We start from the raw sequence: 21853 nt of genomic DNA, 5'->3' as shown, positions 1-21853 counted from the left end.
TTTTCCTTACAAATTCACTGTGCTAAGCTAATTTTGCCAACTTTGGCAAATTGTGGCTGTGTTTTCAATATACAGTAAATTTTAAAACCTCAGCCTAACACTGACATTGAGCATTTCAAGTACAAAACTACTTAAATTCTTTAAAGTAAAACCTTGTCTATCTATAAAACTTACAGTGAGTCAAAATCCCCATTGAATGTGTTTCATACACCAAAACTAAACCACAATCATCATGAACACATGAACAACAATATAACCTTAAAACAAAAAGCCCAAACGACCAGACCGCAGTAGGGTTAAACAGAAAGAGAAATCTAAGTAACTATGCCAAGGACACTCAATCAAGGAATCAGAGCAACCTTAATTCTAGCAGGAAAAAAAAATCATACCCTCAAGTGGTGAATCTTCTCTGTGCCATCGTGCTCAGCAGGTCTTGCAGCTATTTAACCAGAGTAAAACAGAGAGCACAGTCCACTGCCAACAGGAACTCTTGCCATTTACATTCTAACTGCAGCAGCTAGCAAAGGGCATATATGGCTGGAAAAAACTCTGCCCAGCCTCAATACACAATTGTTTTGTGCTTTAATTTTCAGATTTCAAAGTAGGCATTTCAAAAACAGCTGCAAAACTTTATATACTAGTTGGGGGGTTTTTAAAAGTAGGAACTCTATTAGCAAAACAACATAGAATAATATACTTGACCATCAAGCACAGCCAATTGCAAAGAGTAAGACAGATACTTCCCCAAATGTGACAGAAGAACCACGTGCTTAAATAACATACACTTTGGAAAAGCAATCAGAGTATACTTTAATAGTTTATACAACATAAGTGTTGAGCAAATGTTTTACAAAACTAAAATAAACTTCATCTCCCCAGAAATCTCAAGAGGTAAGACTATCCTGAGACCAACCACTCTTAAAGTTGCTCTAGCTGAATGAGCTCTAATCTGACACTCAAAGTGAAAATCCTGTTTAAGAATAAGACATACATGAGGATAAATGTTAAGGCACAGCTCTCCACATCAGCAGCTAACCTAAAGGGCTGGTAGCAGAACTAACAAGAGAGCTACATGTGCATGGAATTTGCTACAGACATTTAAAACCCTTCAGCCCTTTACATACAGTATACATTTCATAAAGCCTCAGAAATTAGCACTCAGTTTCATTCTTCATCTTCCGTGATGATGACTGTTCAACACTTTCACATTTTTGCCTATCTGCAGTCAACTACTAGCACTGAATTTTGGGACAGATTTTCAGCTAACAGTCTCAATTAACGAGCACTTAGCATCGCTCAATTAATGCCAACTACAGTGTGTCAACATACACCAGATGAGTATAGGGCTGTCAAATGGTACAACCTCCTCTATAAAACAGAGAAAAGGACTCACCGAGTGGAAAAGCAATTCAGTGATTTCTTGTTTAAATAAAGGAGACTGCATACAATTCATTTATCATTGGGACACATTTTGTAAAGAATTTGCATCAGGCATTTATACATTTTAAAACATTTCTTTATTTCAAATGTAAGTTAGAATACACGTGGAAGAAATTCAAAACCATTTCAGTCAATAGCAAGTTTCCTTCAGCTTCCCTACCTTCTCCCAAACACTCCAGGATACCTTGGATCTCTCCTTCACAACACATTTGAAATGCAGTGATGCCCTCTTTCTTTCCAACAGCTTGATCCTCAATGTAAAAGCCTACAGGGTTTGTTCATATTGAGTTTCTTCATATCATTTCTTCTTTTCTCTCCACTGATAACAGATCTGGAGGCTTTGAGATTCTAAAACATCTTCACTCAAGCAATGATGTAAGTATGCTCAAGTAATGATTTAAAGCTGTTGTGAGACCTTGAGGCTTATGCCACATGCAGTTGTAAACTAAAACAGAGTTCAGAGGAAAACCTTCTTCCCTTCCACTACAGTAAAGACAGCAGGTTCAACTAGGTGAACAAAAAAGTGTTCTGTGGAATCAGAAGTGAAATGTATTAGCCTGCTCCCGTTAGAGATTTTGGGCATCTATTGGGTCCTTATGGACAGATAGATGCTTCCTTCATAGATTAAAGTAAGTTAACTTTCAGAATATATCTTAGATTTTAAAAAGACATTTATATTTTCTGATAATATAAAGTGGGTATGAGACTTTGATAAACTAGTATCTGGAATAGCAATTTCTTTTGCATATATAGTATCATATTGCAAGTAAAAATCCAGCTCCAATAAATAAGAAAGGGGTTGGGTTTTTTTTTTAATAGAATTTGCTGCTTCTTGGGAAGGATCAATAATTTTATACATCCTTCATACAGTAAAAGCCACAGCTTTTAAAATCAATTCTGTGATCCAGAAAATACAAAACTTTAATTAAACATTCTTGGCACTAAGTGAAAAAAATACTTGCTGGCCTCTTTCATTACTGGGCAGTAGAGCCACTGCTTCAGGAGTTTGCAATTGAAGATTACTCTGAACTTTTATTCAGTGTTTCTTCAAGCATAGAATAAATTCATGTTTTCTTTTGATTGTCGTTAAAAGTGACAGTGTGGCTTCTTGCAAGCAAGTCAGGCAGTTTTCCTAACACAAATCAATTATTGTATTTTTTAAATTATATCAGAATTTAGCATTTAGCTTTATAATTTAACTACGACCTGATCTAGCTGAACCTGCTTCTGCAGGGCAGTTGGACTAGATGATCTCTAAAGGTCCCTTCCAACCCTATCATGCTATGATTCTATGATAATTTAATGTTTAGGGAGAATTTATTAGAGAGTTTATTTTGCTGTCTGCATATAATTTTTCTCTTGTAACAGAGAACATATCACAGGGGAAGATAAAGCATTTGAATACACAGCAAAGTCAGCACACAACTTCACATTTTCTTGACAAAAATCTTTCCACCTATAAGTTCATCTACCTGTATTATTACCAAGTCAAGTCAAACAAGAAGCTCTATGTGTTTTTAAAGAAGCTTCAGCTAGTAAGTCTCAAAATTAACAGAACTCTTTTTAGTGACTCACATTAACTTCCATAAAAAAACCTAAATTACTCTACTCAGAATTACATATATTTTTATTCATAGGGAATAACAAATATTTCATTAGTTACATTAACACATTACTATTTTTATTGCAAAATAAACACTTCCAAAAGAAACCTCTAACTGATATTTAGAGTAGCAGAAAACAGTAAATCTGCCCACAATTTAAGTCAACATCAAACCAGCATCTCAATGAAAACTAGATCAAACCCATGTAGCCAAATTTGACATGACATTTAGAGCACGCTGTTCCCAGTATGTAATCATTCCTGAGTGCTTAGTCACCATGGGATAAGTGACCAGATTATTTTGTTTAAACAAAGTCAGTCAATTCATAAGTAACATTAGTTCAAGACATTATTAAGGTAATAAATTTTTTGTGCATGCTACTGTAGCTTCATTGCTGTTCTATAGCAAAGCTGAGGCAAGCTAAAGAGAAGCAGTGGCAACACAAAGCAGTCACACACACAAAAAATATCATTAAGGATTTACTGAACATCAGTAGCAACCAAAGGTCAACAATAAAGAGACTCCAGTTTCTAGGTAGTCCACATATCCTTGAAAGGTTTGTGTTCTGGAAAACTGCCAGCATTAAGAGCATTCATAACTGGCTTTATAAAGTCTGATGAGATATTCAGTATCAACTAGGTTTTTAAAGCTGCTTTGAGGGGCACTTTTTTCCCCAACTTATCTTTGGGGCTTTTCCCCCTTAATTGTTGCTATTTTTAACACGCCTTCTTTGATAAGCTTACTCAGATGACCATGAAAAAGCCCTGAGAATTTAAGATTTATCTTTGACTGCTTCTCCTGGCCTTTTGGGGTTAAAAAAAAAAAATGCTGATTTTAAAAAGTTCCAAGTTCAGAGAATGGGGTTGGCAAAACTCTCCTCTAAAGCTGCTCTTTGCATCAGAAATAGCTTTAGGCAACTCAATGGCTTTTCCCACCAAAGGGAAAATAGAGAAAAAATGCAGAAGTTGACTAGTTTCTTTTCAAGTACACTTCTGTTCTTCTTTAAACCACCAGTATCACAGGTTTCTGTACTGCTGAGCTGAGCCCTAATTAAACATAACAAAAAAAAAAATTAGTTGTATGTTTCGAATCTCCTTTTGCCAAGTACAGCAGTGCAATGTTAATAAAAGAAGTAAATTTAATAAAGAGGAATACTTCATCCAAGGCAGAGTAATTAAAAGACATACTGTGCTGTCAGCTAAAGTGTTGATCCTCCAAGCTTTAATCTGTAAGATGTTTCATGAGAAATACTCAGTGTAATGTAAAGAAACTGAGACAGAACTACAACACAAACTGGACTAAATTTTCTTCATATGAGCTTGGTATTTATTTGTATCAGTTACACAAGCAGTGAAATATTTTTAAATGCATACTAGACATTTTACAGATAAATAGTAAAAGAAGTTTTTGTCCTAAACAGCTCACAATTTAGGTTATAAACAAAAAAAGGTATCTTAAAAAAGAAAGAGAATCAAACATATACAGCTAGGTCCTGTTCTACAGAGCTCATAGCTTGTATCATGGGGGAAAGGAATAGACCAAAAATTACAAAACATTGTTTGATTTCTGACAGTCACTACGCAGCTCTGTCTTTGGACAACAAGAGATAAGACAACTTGCTTAGTTAACCAGCACAGGAAGCTTTTAATACAAGGGGAAGATGTGGTCCGTTGTTCTTTCCACTGTAAGCAAATAAACAAGGCAGATAAGAGATAGCTAGCAAAGGGCAAGATAACAAGACATGGAGGTTTGGGAATTTATAGAGTCCTGGGTTACCTCCTTAAATTCTAGTTTTTCTGGATTAGATAGTATTTAGGCTAGGTACCAACCTCCCAAGGTTCAAAACTGGCAAGCCTTTGGGATGTATTTTAAACTATGAAGGAAAGAGAGAGATGGGAAGCTGTTATGTAACTCAAATGATCCATCATGTAGTTCCAACATACAAAGGAGATGAGAGTTCTGAAACAAAAGATGAAGAATAAGAACAGTATTAACAAAAAGTGTCTATACACAAAAGGAAGGTGAATGGAAAACAAGAATTAGAAGCCATTAAATTATAATGCAAGATCAAGCTTTAAAACAAAACAAAACAAACCACAAAACTCAAAAACTCTTTGCCACACTTTCAAGAACAGCATGAAAACATATCACACATCTTCTCACAATAAAACTAATGTAGCTTTTTTCAGATGACATTTAAGGTCTACCTGCTAATAGACAGAACAGCAGCAACCCACCCAAGAGCTCAATGACAAGAATCTTCTACAGCAAAGTTTACAATCACCAATTACAGCTGCATATTCTATACCATTCCTTTTCCTCTTCCAAGAAGCCAGACCTTGCAAGTTTGGGGAAAGGGATGTTAAATCCAAGACTAGATATGCTTACAAAATCTGTAAAACAGGAACAACTGCCAGGTGACCAAGCATAGGAAACTTTTCTAAAATCTGGTTTCCTGAAAATATGGTACTAATATTTTAGTAATTGGGTTACAATTTGCAATATTACTGTAAATTAGGTAAAAAGCAATATGTCTAGTAATAGTCAGAATCTAGTGTTGAATAGTTCACTCAAGATCATATAGAAACCAGGTTGTACAACTCTCTATCTCATATTCAGTCTGCCTTGTCCCTGACAAGTCTCCCGAAGTTAAATCACAGTATCTTAGTATGTGTGTATACACAAACTCTAGTAAGTCATATTTATTCATCAAATTACATTATAGCCATTATGAAGCATATCTCTGCCTCACATTCTACATACATAACTTTTCAGTTTGCAGGAGACAAGTGTTTAAAGTACCAGATAAAAAGAACAGAATGAGGAAGCCTAGCGCTCTATTCTTTTGACCACAGATTAGATTCAGAAACATATACAGTAAGATATCTTCTCATAGATCACAATCTTCATTCACTCAGGATGCCAAAAGCATGCTGCCAAGTAGGTCATGCACTTCTTAATGTACTCTTCATTGCCTATCTTAGAAAGGCACAAAACAGTCCAAATTTACCTTCAGAGTTAGAAATCCTTCAACAAGATTTATTCTCCTCAGCAACTACTCACAGCTGGACACAGACCAAAACAAATAAAGCTTTTTCATAAAGTGTTTTCTTTACATATTTTTAGTTGCCATGTTTTCTACTCTTACTAGGTCTTAATTGCTCCTTCTGATAAAGAATTAGTGTAGCTTTCAGAAGAGTAACTTTTTATCCTGTGATAGAAAATTCAATTCCCACTTTAAATTGGAACACGGACACGTATGCAATCTTTAAACTTAGGTCAGTTACTGCAGTCCTATGTTGTTTCTTATACAAAAGAGAACTAAGCACACATTTCTCAAATCTTAGGCAGCTCAGGTGTCTGTAACAAATCTACAGAAGTAAGAATGGCTGCTCATGCTGTCCAATAGCAGAAGATGAACATAACAGCTCCTGGATCTCTTAATACACAAGATATTGTTTTCTTCAATTCTGCTGTATTAGAGAAGAATTCAAGATCTTCCTTGCAACTTTTTAAACAAATAGCAAAGTTTTGCTCAAAGTCCACTTTTTGACTAATCATCACAAGAGGAAAATGCCACACGTCTTATGAACTTGAGTTTAGAGGTCAAAACTAAAAGAAGCCCAGGTAAAGAATATGCTGAAGAAGCTGCTTGGGCAAAGAATAAATAATGAGGAGGCAACAAGCATACCTTCTACAAAGATAACAACCTGGAAAAAATGAAAAATTTCTAAGCCATTCTCATTTTTCTGAACCACAAGTCACAGGGAATGCAAAAGATTTAAATAAACATATCCAGAACTGAATTGTGACAGTCTCTGGTAGTAATCATATCTGTGTGAACAAGGAAGTACTATAACAACCAGAAAATCCAACTTCACTAGTTTTCATTATAAAGGAGAGCCTAACTAAGAACAGGAACTTAGAAACAGTGACCAGTTACATTTAAATGAGAAGAAATGTAAAGCATATTCCTACAAAACTATTCACATTTTATGATAGATGGTTTGTAGGGAGCTTTCTGAAGCAACAAATAAAGTCCTAAACGCCAGATATTAAAGAGTACAGCAAAAATTGAAACCAGATAGATGCTACAGGAATGGAAAAACTGAGGTTATGTAGCTGAACAGAAGACTACAGAAATCTCATACGTTAAAAGAAAAGCCAACAGGAAAAAAAAAAATATGGAAAAAGGAGGAAAAGTAAAGTTAAAAAAAATCTTTCACTCACAGAAGAAAAATAAAAAACATTAGTGTGTAGTCAGTAATAGAGCTAGGAACATATTTTTTAAAAAAGACACAAAACATCACAGAAGACAAATCTACTTTTGATTCTGAGTGTCGTCCCTTAAGAATTAGTAAAAGAATGTGACATTTGATGTATTTGTTTAGGAAAACCTAAGTCACACACCGTATTTTAGAAAGGTTTATGTATCACAGACTTCAGGATGAATACAAGATTAATTTCTTTCTCACAGTACTAATCCTATTCTAGAATTCAGGCAAAATTCCAACACAAGATATTGAAATCCTTTCTTCTTGTAACTCTACTACTTACCACAGGTATAATCACTAAGAAATTTCTTGCTAGTAAGCTAAAAACATCGTGTCCATTAATGTACTTCTTTAGGCTGTAACTAGAGTTGACAGTATCTAGGAAAGTCACTAGATGTCTCAGAAGATACTGTCATTAGAAAACAGTATACATTTATCAACCTCTTCTGTACCCATCTAACAAGCATTCCAAAAAATACAAGCGTACAGCTGAAACTATTCACACAACTCTTGCAATACAATTAATTCTCAAAACATGAAGACACAAAATGATGCAGAGACTAAGTTCTGTGTTGCAGATCCACTGAATCATGCAAAAGATCTTTTCATTTATAGTCTATGAAATATAAATCATATCATGAGAAAAACCTTTGTTAAAACTAGTTTCAAAAGACAGAAAAGAAAACAAGTTCTGTTGCAGCCCACTGAAAAGTCTTTTTAATTCTTAGGTAACAGACAAGAAAGGAAGTACCACATATGAAGGCTTCTTTTCTACCAGTGTTATTCCCCTGTAGGAATACCAGAAAGTACAACACAGGCATACAGCTCAATCCCATCCTTTGTGAAAAGATTCCATTACAAGTAGTAATCATTATTGAACCTTTTAGCCCAGATGTAATTTCTTACATGTTACAACAAGTTTCACATGCGTTGTGAATTTCAGCCAAGGTTGATGAAGTTCAATAACTTGGCTAACCAACCATGTGTACTACTCATTACAGAAGTAATAAATAGATTCATCAAAATGGACATGAAAAAGCAGTATGAACATCCGAGACTGTTTTCAGCTTACTCAATAAGAAAAATAAATTACAGAAGTCCAAGAAGACACTAATATTTACAATATGTAACAAGTACACAGTTGAAGCCTTACATAAGGCAAAACTAGTATTTCACAATATTAAGAGAAAGCTGAAATACAGTGATGGCACTCAGAAAACTCAATCAGCTATAACTACTATAAATTTTCAGACTATAACACTGTAAATTAAATAGAATCTCTTCTATTATTTACAAGCATTATTCAAAGTTCGAAAACAATGGCTCTTAGCAGTTGTTTAGTTGTTCAAAATACATCAGCACTAATCCCTGACTGACAGCTACTACTATCCTGCAACAGAACAAGTTAGAAGTTCCACCCTACAGGCACATTCCTCCCTATAAATCATGCTTTTCTACACCGATTACCCAGATAATGTACTCTGGCAAAACATACAGTTCCTGCAAGATCCAGGCTCTCCTAGAAAAGCACTATACTCCCATGCCCTCAAAATACTGGTATAACAAAATTCCTCCTGCTAAAACCTTTTGGACTTCCACAAAGAAAATACCTGAAAAAAAAGTTACCAAAGTGTTTGCTTCTTACTTAAGCATACCTTCAAAATTAAACAACAAAACTTCTATATAGACATCAACATTTTCATAGGGCTACTCATGTGGTTTAAGATAATCCATAACAAGTTTGATCCAGAGAACATGGATCATAGGAGTTAAAAAATTTAGTCTTTATTTTTTTTGACATTGTTGTATTAGGCAAGCAGTTTTGCCTCACAAGACTGAGTAAGTCTGTTGAAACCAGAGTAACAGCATGAAACTAAAATACACAGCTGCATATACAACAGTAAACCAGGTTAGGCTGAAGGATGTCCACCTCCCCTTCCTCTTCACCCTCCTCACTCAACCACATTTTAAAAGAACTTGAAATCAAACCTTCATAGCCACCGTTTTCCTGATAAAAGATGGTAAGAAAACAGTCCCTAAACAACACAACTGTGCTGGCAGAAGACCCTGCTGTAAAAGTTACACCTGCAAAACAATGTTTTATTAGGTAACTTATTTTTCTCATAAGAAGTTATTTTGTTCTACCAGAGCAAAGCATACATGTACTGGTTGCAATCAGGCCAGATGTGCTTTTCTGTTGATACTCTGTGCTCCTTGTAACAGTGAAACATGTGATCCATGGAGCCTAGAATTCATCAAAAAAAATAAAATATATATCAAGGAACAACTGTTTCAGGCTTTTAAAAACCCAGCAAATACAAAAGCATCCCATGAAAACAGTCTCAGAGACAGCTAGGACGCAGCCAAGAAAAATAATCCAAGGTTATATATTGCTGATCTTCTGTCTGCCTCACAGTAAGCTTTGAACCCAAACCTCCATAAATAATATCCACTTCAGTTCCTCACATGTGAAACACTTCCAGCATGAAAACACAGAACCATGCAAAGGCTGCAATAGGTCTTTTACTACAAGTTATGCTTGTTTAGTGAGATTTTAAGATTCAACTCCTTAGCAAAACTCCAGTGTTTCCCTTCGCTCTGCACTATGGAGCTACAACAGAATTACATACAGAAATTCTTCCTAAAACCAGGTAGAAGTTTCACCTTACAGATCCACAGGGATTTATGCATTTATGAACATTAATTTTGAATCAGATAAACTCTTTTCATTAAATTGGGGAAAAGATGTAGACAGTAAGAAAAGACAACTCAAGTGTTGTCACCAGCTTGCATCTCCGGGTCACCTTCCTTTTTTTCTACACTCGTAAGAGAAGAATAGATAATTCCTGGAAAGCAAACACCTTGCTGTTTCATTCATCATAATAAAACATACCAAAAAAAAAGTTCATACTTTAAAGTCTTTGGGAAAAGCTAACAAATTAATAGAATTGAGAAAAACAAAAATGCAGACCAAAACCATACAGATATATTTTCTCTTAAAGATTATTTTCTTCCAAAATAAACTACCCAACAAAAATAGGCTGATTTTCTCAAGTCTGACAAAATTTAGATGTTGTAGCACAAGAAAAATCATACAAGAAATCACAAAGTGAATCTGAAACAGAAACTATCTTAAGCAGTTCCTTTGTAGAAGTCCTGCCACTTGTATAACCTTTAAATACTATTTCATCTGGAAACAAAGGAGAGAAATTAGAAAATAAACTTCATGCTTTCAAAGAAAAATGTGCCCATTTTTCAAGGAAAATTTGCAACCTAGCTCAAAAATGGAACTGAACAATTCCTTACTGACAGATTCAGACAAACATCTGTGAGCTTACACCACCAAGCTCTGTGCAATACAGTGAAATACAATGAACGTACTTAAGACAGTCAGAGTAATACTATGAAAATGAGAGTCCTCAATGGTATTTGTAAGGGTCTGCTTTATTTCTCCCATAGGATCCAAGTTACACTTAAATGAGACCATTCACTGGTCTAATTAGGATTCAGCAAATGTTACCTTCTTTGTGGAGGCCGATAAAGGCAGCATCAGTAAAAATGCTACGTCGCTCACAAATAATCTCAGTAACTTCTGCAACTACAATGGTTCCCCATATACACAAAATCTTCTTCTCTGCAGCTACAGAGCAGTCAGTTTTTTATTACTTAGGAAAGTTCTCTTTCATCATAGTTTTCCTGTCTCTCCATCGCCAATAGATTTAGGGCATAGTGAAAGCTAGCCAGCATCTATTAGAAATCTTAAGTGATCCTCACAATAAATTAAGGTAAGCCTTAAAAGTTTAATTTTGCTCCTCTTATGGATAGTAGCTTAAATAGCCATTATTCAATTAGATATTACCCAACTGGCATAACACATACAACAGAGATTAATCACACCTGCCTCCATCAAGGCTCTGCAGGGAGATTCTGCTTTTTAACTACAAGAAAGATTCAGAACAATACTAATATGGGAAGTGCTCAAACGCTGCAACAGAACTTACAGAAACAATAGCTCAGAAGTCAGGAATTAGGAAATCCTGGAGCTATGCAATATGTCACTCCCAGTACAACAAACTTTCATTAATTTCTGCCAGTATGAAGTACAAAAGCACACAGTCAAAGCACAGCAGTCTGGCTACATGTATTGTATCATTTATTTACAGCTTTATTATTCTTTATGCTCCTTTGATAAACAGCAAAATGTAAAAGCTGCTGAAAACAACTTCTTTTTTAATAGATTAAAATTATGATGAAAAATATGTTGGTATCTTTCCCAATTAACATAAGCATTGTGTGCTTACTGAAAAGAGAGATTTCTAGACTTCCAACAGTTTAAAGTTCTATTTCTACCCTGACAGTATGAGACTTTAGATACTACTGGTCCTGGAATTAAGACAGTTAATCCCACACTCTGGACCACTGAAACTTTACTGTTTTTTGCAGCAAGGGAGCCAGAAAAGTTTCCACTATTTTGCAAAGCAGTAGTCCTTCTACATTGATCACAGATGTAAAGTGTTCACATAATGTCCCATATGAGAAAGATTTCTGAATTAGGTGCAGGTGATACAGCGAAAGGCACACGATAAATCACAGAACTACAGCATCTGTATTTATCACAAAAGCGCCACCATGTGTGAACAGAACGTAACGGTTCCCATGTTACCATGAGGATTGATACCAAGTAAATTATTAAGGTACCGACAAAAAACACTTTTTTCTGTAGTGTCCACTGATAGGACTAGCAGTAATGGACAAAAGCTGGAACACAAAAAGTTCCACTTAAGGAAAAACTTCTTCCTGTTTGAGTGAGGGAGCCCTGGCACACGCTGCCCAGGAAACGTGTGGAGTTTCCTTCTCTGGAGGTTTTCAGAACCTGCCTGGACATGTGACTGGATCTAGGTGGACCTGCTTTAGTAGGGTGTTTGGACCAGACGATCTTTAGAGGTCCTTTCCAACCCCAGCTAGTCTGTGAATCTGTGAAATTGTTACCACCCACAGTTTCACAATATTCTGTTATGTTTGTGTACAGATACAAACTCTCACTGCAATTAAATATGACATTTGATACGAGGAATAGAGCTTGTTAAACATGCAATACATTTCCAAAGCTACATGGGCTTTATTCTGATAGTTCAGCTAAAACAGAGTATTAGCTCTAAGTCTCTTCCCTTGATTGCATATACTTGATCCTCAAGCAGTGGCTAAATTTATATGAAGGGACGCAAATCAACCATGGATGTAGTACAAATCAATTTAAAAAGGAAACAAAAATGAAGAGTATAGCTGCTAACTGTATTGTGGAAAAGAGAAAATAGGTTGCTTTGCATTTCCTGGGTTTGTAAAAACACATTGTAATAAAACATCAACTTCTGCTAAAATTTACTAGCAATTTTTAGTTGTAATTTAATCAAGATTAAAGAGTTTAAAAACCAAAGTGATACACTTCAATCTAACTTGCATAACAATAACCATTTTTTATAATTAAATATGTCAAGCTAGCTTTCCACACTTAACACATAATACACCAAAAGACATCAGGAAAAAAAACACCATGAGGAATTAACCCAAAAAACTTGTGGTTAGCATTTATAATTATATACTCCAATACAAACACTTTGCAACTCACACATACTCTAGCAGTCACAATAGGCTACATGCAACTGTATCCAACACAGAAAACAACACATCCTAGTTTAAAGGTCATATGGCTACAGGAATCTTAAAAGGAGATGGAAATATTTACACAAGTCATAGAAAAATCACGAGTTACTCAACTGTCTCCCTGATACTAAAACCATGTAATATTATTGTTTAAAAATGTGCTTGATTTGCAGAGATTGCTTACACCTGCAGTTGACAATACTGCATCTCTGTATACTACTAAACCCAGATGAATAGATGACATGCTTTTTAAAACTTCAAATTCTAGCCCTAACAATTAAGAACAAAAACAACAAAATTACAGAACGATTTACTAAAAACAGGGGAAAGCACCGGGTCTCTTTTGTTTGGTATTTTCAAAGAGCAACACAGCCCTCTAGTGGAAAAAACCCACAACGTATGACTTCATTCATACAAGAAACACGCTAGGGAAGTACTTTCTCTGTAATTGATCTGTAAAACAGAAAAGCAACGTGCACAGATAGAATTGCACATCACTTTCGATTCCTCACAGTCTTAGTCTTACTGACCTTAAGAGAACAAACTGACCATTTAGATTACTGATGTTTAAGTGTACACAGAACAACAAGGTTTTTAAACCAAGATTGGCAGAAGAATTAAACCATTCAGTAAGTCATACTTTTTTACTTCAAAATACAGAGTGAGCTTAAAAGGAATATCTACAGCACAAAGTGGAGCACAGCACTGAAATCCTAAAATAACTAAGGAATAAGTCCTAAAACTGGTAAGACTTAAGCTAGCTAATTAGTACTTACAAATGAAGCCTCGAAGAATTGTGTACACATATTAAGGCTCACAGGCATCTCAACATTGTAATCCATTACATGTAACCAACACATTGAAAAGTTTGCCAAGAGCCATAAAGCACAGCTAAGAGTTAAGCTAAGACTGATACATTTTTAAAGATTCAGACAATAGTTTCAAGAAAACTTTAAATTCTGCCAATTATGTCCAAGTTAATCGGACAAGAACACTATTACCCAACATCAAAGTGCAAGTGGTACCATTCATACAACACCAAGGAGTTTGGACCTTGTTTGTCTCCATCAAAAAGATCAATTGGAAATCGTAACCAGCTGTCATTTTTTTAAGCCCAGACAGCAACCATGTAGCACACAGTCACTCACTCCCTCCTTCCCCCTACCTTCCAAACAAAACTTAAGAATGGTGTAATAACTGAGATAACATATAACGATAACAGTAATATGATAATGGTATGCTCCCTCCCAGCTTCTTGTGTACCTCCTCACTAGCAGAGCACATGAAATTGAAAAGTCCTTCCCGTAGGGTAAACTCTACTTAGCAACAGCCCAAAACATCAGCATGTTATGAATGTTATTCTCACACGAAATCCAAAAGACAGCACTGTACCAGCTACTCCGGAGGAAATCAATTCTGTTACAGCCAAAGCCAGGACACCCGCACGTCCAGCTCAAATTATTGTATTCTCTCTCACAAACCCTTAGAGCTAGAAAAACAACAGCATAGATTCCGTAAGAAGCATAAACCCTAGAGTTGTTTTCTCCTTTAATCCATGCTCTATGGCAACTGGTAAGTAGCATCAGACACAAAGCCTAAGACTGTAGCAACAGTAAATACAACAATGATATGCAAGAGCTTTCATTTACATAGGCCATAACACCACCTTAATCACATATTTGCCACATCACCTTCACAGTTTTGGACTTATGCCATAACTTCATATAGCACCACTCTTCCTAGTGTGCTTCTGATCAGGGGTGATATCCTGCCCTCATCTACTAATAGAAGTCAAGAAAGTATATATGTGTATGTCTATATCTATCTGTATATATGTCATGAGCAAAGATCTTGTGCAAGGATATGCTTGCTTACTTCTGCTAGATACAGATTATAAACTACAGGAGAAATGGGGAAAAATCTTGACAAAAAAGCATCATACATCTTGCATTAATCTTTTGCCATAAATGAAATACTTCCAGCTCATTCATCAGGTCTGAATAGTAACTTGTCTCCTGCTGAAGGCAAATTATTTGAGCCCAGGTAGTTCTTAAGTGTTCTGACACAGCACAGTTGCATACAAAGCAAGTTCTGGTGCTGGATGCACTGTAAAGACATGCTGTGACAAGACTCCAGAATGTAAACCTTACCAGAAAACAAATTCCTCATTGAGATAGATAAGTGCAACACTTGCTGCCCTAACTCCAGTGTCAATCTGTAATAGCGTATCATGCAACAACAGCAGGACATGTGCTGTTAATGCCTAAATTGCAAGTCACAATAACGCTCTAAATTCTTTATCTGACTCCTGTGGGATAACACTCTCTTAAATAATTAAGAGGTAAAGACCAAGAGAATTCAGAGTGATTAAGTCCTGCTATTAACCCATTTTCCAGAATGTCTGTCTCCAAGGATTTCCAATGTCATAAATGCATATAAGTCAAGATCCTACACTAAAAAAGACACTAAATAATTTGCATAAGGATTCTTTCAATATTGACATAATCCCACCATAAAGAAAATTGCAAACTACAAAAGGGAACAAAAGATTGCCAGTTCTCTAATTTTAAGGCAGATTCCCTCATTTGCCAAAGAAGTTCAAATATAACACCAAACCACACTTATGTTTTAATATTTGTGGCTCTTTCTCAAATTTAAGCCACAGAAAGAGACACATCCTGCACAGGTTGCTGAGTGAAACTTCAAACAGCCTAGCAAATTAAGTTGGAGGAGAAATCCTGTCTTCTGAGAAGAAAGGGAAAGCCCCTAAGCACCAAAGCTTCATTATAAGATGAAACAAAAGCAGCTAATTAGTATCCCTCAAATACTCACCCACTATAGAAGTAATACTATGTAACAGATACCTCAACAAGATGAGTGTCTAAAAGGATTTCTGAACCCGATAGAAAATACAAATAGCAGGGATTTCAAGAGGTCAGAAACGCTTTTTTTGCCCAACAGAGACATCAAATGTGACATTCTGACACAAGCTCATCATCCAGTTATTTTGAAAATACCTTCAGAGACAAAGATTCCACAGCCTCCAGGGAAAAGCTTTATCAGAGTTTAATTGCTGCCATTAGAAAGTTTTTCTGAATACCCTATCTGAACTCCCATGCAAACCTCAGTTGTTCTCCTGGTCACCAAGATCATAGAACTTTTCCTTCTCTTTCACAGACATCCTATATATATTTATGTAAAGTGCCTCCATCAATATTTTTTCCAAACAAATAACAATTGTTTCAGAACTTGACAGCTTTCCTGCAGCTCTCATCTAAGCTACAAATTCTCCACACTTTTTCTTTAAAAAAAGCAGTACACAAAACTGAACAAAGTCTTCTAACTCAGGGTTTTATAGGGAAATAATGAAAGTCAAGTTTGAACACCAAAAGTATATATATATATTTAAATAACAAAGTAGCCTGCAAGATAAAGATAGTCATATGTTACCTTATGTGCAATGTTAACCTACCTATTCCTGAATTGGCTCCCGTGATTATAACCACTTTCCCACTCAAGTCAAGACCCTGGAGTATTTCCATTGCAGTACTGTTTCCATCATATTTTTGTCTAGTAGTAGGTTTTGCTGGATTATCTTCAACTGTAAAGGCCAGTCTTGGGTCAAGGTAGGTAGTCCGTTTGTTTATGTGGCTGCAAATGAATACAAAAATTGAACTTCTTAGACCCTTTTGTAGTCTGCATTTAGATTTAAATGCATTTCAACCAGTGTTGTGTACAATTCCAGTGGATTTTTTTAAATTCCCAAAAACCAACTTTTTAAGAGGGTGGTTTTTTTTTTTGGTAAATGATCCCATTTACTTTTTCTAATCAAAAACTTCTCCACCTCTGACAGCATCTACTGATAACTGTATTCACATACTTCACAATGTCATTCCAAACTTCACATGAACCCCTGACACAGAAAGTAGAATTTTGTCAGGGGGAAAATCATAATACATTGGGGAAGATTACATTTTCTTAGGAGCTCCATTAAAAAGGGCCTACACTACACCCTTGAAACACTATACTGTATATGTGCCTTAGTACTTTTTTCCCTCAAACAACTGAAAACACACAGTTTCACATCTACTCAGCAAATGGCACAATTTGAGTCAGGCTCATCTTTCTAAACTCAAGTTTTCATTTTCTTCAGATTATTATTACAAAGAGACACTAAGCAACAACTTTCAATCTTCAGCCCTTAGTTAAAGAAAACAGAGACTACACATTGTTTTGGTCTGTCAATATTCTTCATTCTGCCAAGTCAGTTTAAAGTAACTACCCCATTTTGACCCTGCCATTGAAAAGAGACAAAAGGAAATGTTCCCAGAAATTTCCTTCTGCTTATGTGAAACTCGTCCCCCCTTAACTTTCTAAAAATCTTTGCTAGCTCAAACTCTGTTCTCTTCTCTTTCTGTGCTTCACATTGCAAGTGAGTCAGAGTTGCAGCAATTTTGTCAGTCATGAAGTTCTGGATATGTTTTTAAAGTTATATGTAGTTTATATAGGTATGCAAACAAAATGAGCCTGCATAAACATCACCTGAGGGTCAGCTCACGTTTTGAGATGTGGTTTATGCATGTCACTTTAATCTGTCACCCAAGCTAGTATTTCTGTGCACGTGGAAGAATTCAGAAAACCACAAATGGGTACTTAGGCACTGCTACAACTGTCATTTCCACCTAAGGATTTTAAACGTTGTACTTAGGCTGATACTGTCACAAAAAGGCTACCAACATTAAACACATTTGTCCTACTTATCCATATTCTACATTTTGACATACTTACTCTACAAAATAGACTTGTCCATTTTCATCAGTCTCCTGCTCCCAACCATATGGCAGACCTAGAAAACACATAAAACATTACCTTTTTTCCAGGCATTACAGTGCACTCAGATTTGAGGTTTAAGTGATTTCTCAGACATATGTGGCAAAAATCTACATTATTTCCAGAGGCAATGCAGTTACATGCTGTACTTGAATACTGGAACTTGAAAGAAGAATTGCTTCCCTAAGTGCATGCAATTGCTCTCTAATAAAAGTACAATATAGAAGAGAGCTGGTACTACTGTAATGACTAGAATATTAGGTACAGAGAGCATCTAAAAATTCTTTATAAAGATTATTTCATATTATAGCACAAACTAGCAAAATGCAACCATGCTTCCTAGTACACACACATATCTATATTTCACACAATTTGGTATCTAGCCCCCATAAAGTAAATAGCAAAACAAACAAACTAAATGTAGGAAAAGTTACATGTAATTCCTACCAAAAGTTGGAGGATCAGAACCCTCAAGTGTGTATGGGGAAACATGAAATACAGCCTAAATGATTCTATAAAGTTGGAAGGAGAGATAAAAGAACAAAAATGACAAATCTTTACAGAATCAATTCTTACATAAAAGATCACGTAGTACTTAACAGATAGCATTCCCAGTATTTCTAATTCTGACTAAAAATATTCAATTATAATCCAATCAGCTCTAATCTATTGAAAACATTCTAGTTATAGCTACATTGTCACTGCCAAAAGAAGTATGGCTTGCCAACAGTACACTATCCCTAAGTGGACCACACAGAAGCTTCTGGGAAGATCTAACTTAAGGCACTCATCCCAAGTCCTTAAGAAGTCATACATCTTTGAAAGTGTCCTGGAACACTGGCTGTCTTCTCTTCAGACACAAACATTAAATTGGGTTAGGAAAAACAAGTAAAATGAAAACTAACTGGACCTCCTTCTGCGCCAGGGATATTCTTCAATAACATACATTATTTGAAGAATATAATTCAACTATAACTATTATCTGACAGACACCAGGATATCAGAACCCAATAAGAAAATTCCAGCCTTTGATTATATGCCTTACAAGCTGCAGCAAAATAAGCCCTTTAACCTGCATTTAGTACTTTGGCTTTACAGAGCAATAAAACAAAGCCATAAAACTGCAAAATGATCATTCTACATAGCCACAACTACAAAAGTAAAAGCCCAATGAAATCAGCTGTATTTTGCAAGCTCAGTTTGCCTAGGTGATTAGTGTCAACTAGAAGATCAAAATGATAATTAGTTCCTGCACAAACTGCAACTGATGTTTGTAACTCAACTGCAGTTTGTTATAATAGCGTAACACAAACCTCCTGCAACACGTTTCCTCTTCCCAGACTTGGGATGTTCCCACTGTGTTTTTTCTTCCAAGTGGCTGTAGGAAAAGAAAAGTTTAGAATTTTTGAATTGTCTAATATTTTTTCGTGATGTAATCCAAAACTTTTGTGTTCATACAGTAACTTTAACTTTTTAACTTCTTTTTTCCTTTAAATATAGTTCAGAAAATGGTTTGTCTTCCACAAAAAAGAAGTGTGTCAATCTCTTGTTTAAGAAAGGTCAAAACTGCTATCAGAAGTTAACAAAAGTTGTTGAACAACACTAATAGATTCAGAAAATGTCTCAAAGACACAGTGATCCTTGTCAGGACAATGGAACAAAGAACCAATACTTAAAAACCAGACCTAGTCAATTCACTGTTTGTGTAAAAATTACACTAAGTAATATCTTCCTGTTTTGTAACTCTGCCACTTTCACCAAGCGATTCGTTTCTGAAAGGGCTTTTGAAGTAAAAGAAACATACAGAAGCTTGACCTTAGAGAAAAAAACATCTAGAGATGTTTACAAACACAAGTTCAGATAAACTAAAACATCCTGTACAGTGTCTGGTAAACCAGAACTTGGGAGGAAGGTGCCAACTCACCACAGCTGAGAATGTACTACACTTCTCCCTCTTTTTGTGGAAGGGAATAAATCTTGTATTTTTAAATGAACTGAAACAGATTCCAAGGTCAGCACGGTTACAGAAACCACAAGAGATGAGAAAACACATAAATACATATTTCACTAAATTAGTTAGCCCTGTAGCACATCCTCCTTTGTAACTATTGAGGATGTAATCATTTTCAGAGTGGTACAAGCAGATGGTGCCAATACAGATTTTTCTCTCTTGTCAAAGCTGTGGTGTACTGAAGGGCTGAGGGAGAAGATTTATAACTTTTAACTTCTATGGTACCTGTCTATTCTCCATTCTCACAAGGGGGAAAGCTAAGAAAACACCAATGTTGTGTAAAGCTCAACCGACCATACGTATAAAGATTACCCGCGGGACCATGGAGTGTACTGCAACACGTATGTGACAGCTCAACGCCTGTGCCCAGGGGTGCCTAGAGCTGCTTCAGCATCACTGCCACGCGAGACAGGAGGCTGTGGCTCTGCCCGGCGCCGGGCAGCACCGCACAGACCTCCGTGCCCGCCCCTCTCCGGCTCCGCCACCCTCCCCTGCTGCTGCCCGCGGGCACCCGCGGGGCTCGGCACAGGGAGGCCGTCGCTGGCAGAGCCCAGCCCACACTCGACGCCCCCAGCAGTCAGGAGGGCACCGTACGCGGAAACCGAGTCACACGCAGACCGGTCCCGCCGCCAAGCCCGGCTCCGGCCCCAGCCGCTCGGCCGCGGCAGCTCGCCCCCGCGGCACAGCGCGGCTCCCGCCCCCCGCAGTCGGGGCAGCAGCGGCGGCACCACGGATGCTGCCCCGGGGCGAAGAGGCGGGTGGTCAGAGGGCTCCGGGCGGGCTCGCCCCCCTCCCTTACTTCGCGTAGTAAACCCAGCCGTCCTTGGTGGTGCGTTCCTCCCAGCCCGGCGGCAGCTCCTCCTCGCTGTCCGTGTCCTCCAGCCCCGCGTACTTCAGCGCCGCCATTGGGACGGGCGCTCCGCGCAGACCCGCACTGCCCCCGCCAGCCAGCGGCCGCGCTCCACATCGCCCTTTTCCGCCCGGCCCAGCCAATGGCGCGGCGCGGCGGCCCGCGGCACCATGGGAAGTGTAGTCCGCCGGGCCGCTGCGGTAGGGGGCGCCGCTCTCCTCAGCCCGCGGGGCCGGCGCCCGGCGGCTTCGCCCTCCGCCTCCTGCCCGGTACCTGCCTCCATGAGTTGTAACCCCGAAGGGGCTCTGGACTGAGTTGAAATCATCATGGATAGAATAAGAGCATAAGATTAAGAATATAAGAGTTTCGGCATATTGTTTCCAGCCCATGTTTTCAGAGACAGGCATGAGTACAACATAGCCTGGAAAGCAATGAAAAATGAGCTGGGCTTTATGCTTTCTGCCATCAGCTGTCGCCTCCTGATATGTGGGATTTGATTCTCCACTGTGGCCGTGTTAGTCAGGGCTCCGCTGTGTTGTCGTGCTTGGTGAGGAAGGCTTGGCTGGAGAGAAATACCTCGCGGCTCCAAACACCAGCCTGTGCCACCTGGCAACATGAATACATGAAGGTCGGTGAATCAACAGTCTATTAATAATATTACTTTAATTATACTATTAATAATAGTAACTCCTGTCACGGCAGCTGAAGCCCGGGCAGCCCACTTTGCAGCTGTGGCAGGTGAAGTACCTTGTGTCCGCTGCCATTACTCAGTTAATGTGGCAGATGCCCCCTGACCTACCTCAGTGCTTTTGATCCCGTACCCATATGCTGCCATATTCATACTTATTGGTGTAACCAAATCCAACCATCAACGTTTGTAACAGCATCTTCCCACTGTAGCCCTTTAGCAGCTGTTTTAAGAAAAAAGGCAAACCCAGTGTTGGACAGAGCCTGTAATCACTGAAGACTGCACAAGGTGGCAGCGCAACCCCACAAATACAGGACACTGCTCACTCCTCTGGGTAACATTTTTATGCACTAAGACACTGATCTATATGGCTCACTCATTCCCCGCTAATAGCATGCATATCTGTCTAGAAAAAGCAGACTGAACTTTTTTTCTGCACTGCTGCTCCCATCACTTTTGAGGTTCCCCTGAGAAATTACACCTACTAAATTATCT

General features: G+C 37.5%; 1 protein-coding gene across 1 annotated transcript in view; it reads right to left on the bottom strand.

The window, feature by feature from the left end:
- Nucleotides 1-20777, bottom strand: part of WWOX (WW domain containing oxidoreductase) — a 491880-nt gene extending 471103 nt beyond the window's left edge. Inside the window, exons 1-4 of the mRNA XM_062007183.1 lie at nucleotides 20620-20777; nucleotides 19123-19187; nucleotides 17768-17825; nucleotides 16452-16630 (exon numbers count right to left, since the gene is read on the bottom strand). Coding sequence (XP_061863167.1) covers nucleotides 16452-16630; nucleotides 17768-17825; nucleotides 19123-19187; nucleotides 20620-20726 — 409 coding nt within the window. The 5' untranslated portion in view covers nucleotides 20727-20777. The remainder of the gene's footprint in view (nucleotides 1-16451; nucleotides 16631-17767; nucleotides 17826-19122; nucleotides 19188-20619) is intronic.
- Between the last annotated feature and the right edge of the window lie 1076 nt (nucleotides 20778-21853).

The sequence above is a fragment of the Colius striatus genome, chromosome 14, assembly GCF_028858725.1.
Source record: "Colius striatus isolate bColStr4 chromosome 14, bColStr4.1.hap1, whole genome shotgun sequence".
Classification (NCBI taxonomy): domain Eukaryota; kingdom Metazoa; phylum Chordata; class Aves; order Coliiformes; family Coliidae; genus Colius; species Colius striatus.
This window is presented reverse-complemented; position numbering and strand designations above follow the sequence as displayed.